The sequence below is a fragment of the Paroedura picta genome, chromosome 11 (genome assembly GCF_049243985.1).
Source record: "Paroedura picta isolate Pp20150507F chromosome 11, Ppicta_v3.0, whole genome shotgun sequence".
In the NCBI taxonomy this organism is placed as follows: domain Eukaryota; kingdom Metazoa; phylum Chordata; class Lepidosauria; order Squamata; family Gekkonidae; genus Paroedura; species Paroedura picta.
The window spans coordinates 66,007,810-66,013,809 of NC_135379.1; the positions used below are offsets into that span (position 1 = coordinate 66,007,810).

At 47.9% G+C, this 6,000-nt stretch overlaps 1 protein-coding gene across 1 annotated transcript in view; it reads right to left on the reverse strand.

Annotated features, from left to right (window-relative positions):
• The window catches only part of EXOC3 (exocyst complex component 3), a 33,853-nt gene extending 28,410 nt beyond the window's left edge, over positions 1 to 5,443 (reverse strand). The window contains exons 1-2 of the mRNA XM_077304627.1: positions 5,344 to 5,443; positions 2,042 to 2,233 (exon numbers count right to left, since the gene is read on the reverse strand). Of these exons, the coding sequence (XP_077160742.1) occupies positions 2,042 to 2,185 (144 nt within the window). The 5' untranslated portion in view covers positions 2,186 to 2,233; positions 5,344 to 5,443. The remainder of the gene's footprint in view (positions 1 to 2,041; positions 2,234 to 5,343) is intronic.
• Positions 5,444 to 6,000: the final 557 nt, after the last annotated feature.

Genomic DNA, 6,000 nt, shown 5'->3' on the forward strand with positions numbered 1-6,000 from the left:
GGTGGAGCTAAGCTCTAATATAAAAATGACATGTAGAAGCATCCTAAAGGAAGCTGCCAGAGCATCATGAAGCTGGTGGTCATGGGGAAATGTCTAACATTTGACTGGACATGTGCAATTGCTTGGGTATGCCTCAAGTATTTCTCTGGGTTTAAGGTAGAAGGTGTCTGGAATCAGGCTAGAGTCAGCGAGCAAAGTCTGTGATCCAGGATCCCAGGCAGAGTGAAGATCCGAAAGAAAGGCTTTATTGAACAGAGCAATTACACCAGCTAACACAGGCCAAGACTCATTGAGCAATCATCTTAGCAGAGACAAAGATACAATGGATATTGGGATGTACTTATAGGGGGGACCAAGCATGGGAGGGGGTATGAGGGATCAGGATCGCGGGAAAGGTACATATGCAAAAAGTTACAAAAGTTCCCAGCCGAGCCAGATGGCCCAGCTTTTATCTAAACCAACACGTCTGTTGAGACTCCAGCAAAACTAGCAAGGTTACTAAAAGCGAGAGATAAGAATGCCCCGCTGAGGGCAGCTTTGGTATGCAGAGGCAGTCAGGAACCATCCCAAGAATTTATGGTTTTATGACACCCAGCCTGGAGGAGTCTGGGAGAATGCAACAGGAGGAGGGGGCATGTATCAGGGTTTGTGACAGAAGGTTTTCATCAAAATAACTACATTTACAAAAAGATAGAATTCAAGGGTTTCATATTCCACTCTCCACGATGGGGATATTAAAATATAATAGTTGGATCCAGCCACCTTTTTCATTTAGTCTAATTCCTTTCGTTACTATAGTCCCTTATTCCGAATAGCAGGTGCTGTGATTCTCAGCATAGACTTTTTTCAAGGGCAAAAGGGAGGTCACCCTGCCAGGCCTGCCTTTATCCCTAGCAGAAAAGCTGGTTTGTGTGCATGTATCCAAACCTGTGTGAGGAGGACACATGCAGGAGCTTGTAGAATTCTGCAGACAGAATGTGTTGCGATTACAACAGATAGAATACGTAGACAAGAATTTTTTTCCCTTTCTGAATTAACAGACTGATGTTAACACTTCAACAAAAATGTGGAGTTTTTCTAACGTCAATCAGGAGACGAAAGAAGAGGGAGGTGTGTCAGTGGGAATTGGGTGGGATGAGAAGCGCTGGAGGGGGAATCTGGCAAAAGGGAGGAGCAAGGGAAGATAGGAAATCTAAGGATGCAATCCTCAACAGCGTTATTGGGGAGGAAGCACCACCATGTTAACTGGCACTCACTTCAGAGCTAATGTATTTAGGATTGCAGATTGTGCTGCACAAGAATTAGGCAAGTTAGAAAAGAAGAACAAGCCCATCAGAGTAACAAATAGAATTTGTAGGCCAACTATATTCACAACAGGTGCATCAATCCTATTTTCAAAGCTACATAATGAACAAGAGATATCTACTCTTTGCTTCAATGAGAATCAAAGGATTTAATGCAAATCACTTCTACTTATATTTTAAAAGGGGAAGGAGTACATTCAACTTTCTGTAGGGATTGTTGCAGAGAAACCGTTTCAAACAGCCAAAATATAAACATCAATATTACAGCATGAACCTTCAGAGACTCAAGCTCACAGGAGAGGATAAACTGTGGCTCTCCAGATGTCAATGGACTACAATTCCCAAGAGTCCCTGCCATCCCATGCTGGCAGGGACTCATGGGAATTGTAGTCCATTGACATCTGGAGAGCCACAGTTTGGCCACCTTTAAGGTAAGGCTGAGGCCACCTCAAGGAAGTCAGACAAGGAAGAGGCAGGGAGGAGAAAAGATGGTCTTTGCCTTTGCCGTTTCCTTACTTTTCAGTGCAACTGGGCCCCTATAGAGTGCTTGGGGCAAAACCCCGCTTTTGCTAGAGGCTAACCCAGATTACTCCCAAACCGCTTCCAACAGCAGTAATAGAGAAATGCTTTCTAAAATTAGGTAAGTACATTTATTTATTTGTTATATTTATATAATAATGCCCTCCCCTTCTCTGCTATACATTAAATCAGACAAACTTAATTCTGAAGGCCCATACTTTCAGTCGAGCTTCCACTGAAGCTTTCTTGCGCGCTTCCCTCCGGCGATACTGTTCGACTTTATCCAGCTGGTCTGGCCGCTGAAGCATCCCAGCCACCCTCTGCACAGCGGTTGCGACCGCTTCCCTGTCCGTCTCCTCCATTTCAGAGCCCCGCCTCAAAATGCAGATGTCTTCATAACTCAAGGGATGCTGGAGAAACAGAATAAACTATTGAGAGAGCCATTTTATCTTCGGCATCACTGATAGATCCAATACACTTACTGGTGACAAGGCTAGCTTCCCTAAGTCAAGGGCAAACTGCATGCCCTCGAGAGCTGCACAGCAATGAGTGCTTGTAGCCTGGCAATCACAGGTGGACAGGTGGTGAATAAAAGCTCAATAGCAACGTTTAACTGTTTCATTCTATAAGTGTGCATTGATTGTTCACTTTTGCAACATCCTAACAGAAAGCGCGATCACTACATTGTCTGGGTCTTTCCAGACGACTCCTACAATAGTCTGGCAGCCTGGATTTGCAGCTTCTGGAAGGGAATGGGAGGATGAAAGTTGCACAAGTACGACAGGCAAGGCTCTGCTCTTGGAAATCAAGGGGCTTAGGATGGAGTAACTTTTCTTAAGATTGCACTTTGAGGTTTCTGGGTCAACACCATAGCAAGAAATCAGCAACACAGCTCAGCCTGCTTTGGCCCCTCAACAGTAGCAACCAAGGCCACTGGTCAGTGCTGGTTCGAGAAGTGACACTGGTAACAATACCCAGGAGGTTAACATCCAATCCAGATAAACTGGTGGACAGGATTATTCAAAACAAGATAATTCAAAATTATTCAAAACTTGGGGGGTAGGAAGAGATAATTGGGAAATGCCTAGCCCCTGGTCTCATCTCTAGAATATTATAGTCCCTTGAGTGCATGACTGGGCAAATTTCCTCCTCTCCCTACTTTTTTTCTCTCCTTGTTCTGAGGACAATGAAAATGCTCAAAGCTCATTCTATTTTGTAGGAAGGACTTTTTAAAAACGCACACACTCTTTTTCTCATGTTGGATCACTCCACCTCTATTCTAGACAGAGAATCAGGATTCTGAGATGTTGCAATGACAGCTGAAAAGTAATAATACAAAAATCATGCCCACATAGGTGGAGATGTGAAGACCAAAAAAAAATAAGAAATTCCAGGGAGGGCTGAAAAACAGCTCCTGTGTCTCCCCCCCCCCCTTTTTTTTTTAATTAGTGAAAACTCTCAGATGAGGTTTCACTCATCCAAAATGTCTGAGGATTTCTTTCTGATGAAAACACTGAGAAATTTAGGGGAAATAACACCCCTCAGGAAATGTATGAAATACATAAAAAGAAAAAGACTCCCTTGTGTTGCAATTAGAGTGTTGACCTGGCATCCTGGGTTCCTCATTCCATGATGAAAGTACCCTGGGCCAGTCACTCCCGCTCTCAGCTTAACCCACTTCCTACCTTTGGAAATAAAAATATGCTATAGTATTATTGTAGAGAAATTTCTTTTTCTCACGCTTTATTCTTGCTTTTTCTACTTTTTTTCTCACGCTTTATTCTCGAGTTCTCACACAGGATGAATAATAGTTACAGGTTTGGGAAGAAAACACCCAGGGGTACGTGGAAAGATCAAGTAAGGTTGTAAGTATTTGAGACTTCCTGAATGGCTTCCACTTTTTGTATAAGAAGAAACTGCTGGCAGAAAAAGCATCTTTTAAAAATCCCATTTGCTGGATTCACATTGCTCAGTATTGAATGCGTGGCAGCACGGTCGCCAACAACCTGAGGAGGATGGTGGAAAAGAGCAAGAGTCCAGGAGCACCTTCAAGACTCAAAACTTGTAGTGGGGTAGGAGCTTTTGGGAGTGACTTCTCACTTCTGAGGAAGTATTTGTGAAAACTCACCCCCTGCCACAAGTTTTGTTAGTCATTAGATGCTAATGGACTCTTGATCTTTTCTACCACGACAAAGACTAACACATCTTGATCTGAGTAGGACAGTGTCAACCATCTCATTATGTTCCTTTTGAGAAGTCCCAACCACAAGAATGTCTTCACTGAGGTTGAGCATCCCATCTAGTCCAGACAAGTTTTTCTCAGACTGTTTGTAAACTTTCAGCAGCCCAAAAGTTGCCAAAACGAATCTATTTGTAGCAACAAAGACTGGAAAGTGCGGTCACAAAATCTACATTGTAGGTGAAGTTTCTTCTTAGTGATATCTAGCACTAAGGCCAAGGTTGGAGAATATCTTTGCTCCATTCAAGTAACATTATGAACAGTGTACAGGAAGTCATTTTATGACTTGGGCACATCCATACGCAATATGAGTTTTTCCAAGGATTTGGGAACAGCCAGAGTTGGTGAGATCCTGGTGGTACATCAAGTCTTACAAAGTGTTCCAATGCTTCCTCTGCTAGTTTTCACATGTAGTGGAACACGACAGCTTTTTCACTGGATCGCAGATCTGATCCCTCACATCTGATTCCATAGTCCCCATCCCACATCTTTCTTTTTTTTTGGGGGGGGGGGGGGAGGTGAGATGGGGTTTGTACTTGCAGATCCTGTGATTCTTAGAAAGAATATTTGGGTATTCCGGGACTCCTGCCTGGAACATTGACGGGATCCAGCGGAAGAAGCGGAATGTGCCTGTGTTGTGGAGTCTTCCCTGAGAGTTCTTGTGCCACAAAACCTGGGCGTTAACCTGAAGAATCTGGTCCATTGGCCGGTCCCCAAAACTGAGAAACAAGGGCTTGGCACCCAGGGATCGCCCAGCCTCGCTTTCACTCCACCTGGGGTTGCCAGGGCACACCTGGAGATTTGGGGGCTGGAGCCCGGGGATTTTGCGGGCTTCCTCAGCAGGGCAGGACTCCATCAAGCCCTCCTCCAGGCCGTCTGGAGACCCATGACAATAGTGGGAGGCTCCAGGTGCCACCGGGAGGTTGGCAGCCATGCTCCCACCCCTTCCGCCAAGGCGGGGACGGCTACGAACAGGCGGCCTCCAGCGTCTCCTTGGTCACCGGCGGAATGGGCCCCCCAGGGTCATTTAGTCCAGCCCCTGCAGAAGGCCGGATCGAGCGGGGGGGGGGAGGGAAGAACGCAGCCAGAGTCACGTGGTGGCCCGGCGGGATTCGAACCCCAACCGCCGCCTCAACCGCTACCGGGATCCGCCACCGGCAGTGCTCCGAAGACCCCCGCCTCAGGGGACCGCCCCGAGAATCAGACCCCCCAGCCCTAAACTGAGGCGGCGCGGCGGGGGGGGGGGGCGACCCGGGCGCAGGGGCCCCTCCCGAGGCTTACCTGGACCGGCGGCCGGTCGCCGGAAGCGTCTGACAGACCGCCACCCTCCGCCGCCCAATGCGCCTGCGCGGCCTCCGACGCAACACGCGCGTGCGCAACTGCCACGCCTGGGGTGGGGTGGGGGATACAGGAGGCGCGGCTGTGGTCGCCAACATCCAGGCGGGGGATGGAGCTCTCCCGGAATGATCACGGGCAGCGCGTGTTTATTCGCTTGTTTGCGAGGGACGCCAGCCTTCAAGTAGTTGCCGGGCCTGGCCACTGGTGTGGGATGAGCGGTTGGCAAACTCCTGGAGGTTTGCGGGTAGAGATGGGGAGGGCAAGGACCTCACTGGGGCCCCATGGCAGAAATTCCACCCCCGAGCACCCCTTGCCCCCAGGAGGCCTCAGTCCTGTAGTCTGGGGGCGAGAGTCCAGAGTCCCCCCCGGCCCCAGCTGGAGATTGGCAACCCTCCCCTTGGGACCCCCTGGGATCACAGCTCATGACTAGGAGACAGAGATCAGCTCCCGTGGACGAGATGGCTGCTTTGCAAGTTGAACAGCATCAGAACCTCCGTTTAGTCGTTTTAGTATCTAGGAAGAGTTCAGGTTTGATTTCATGCAGAACTCACTTATTTCTCTTTTTTGTAGTCCTCTCTCCCAACAGCATCTTAAACATTA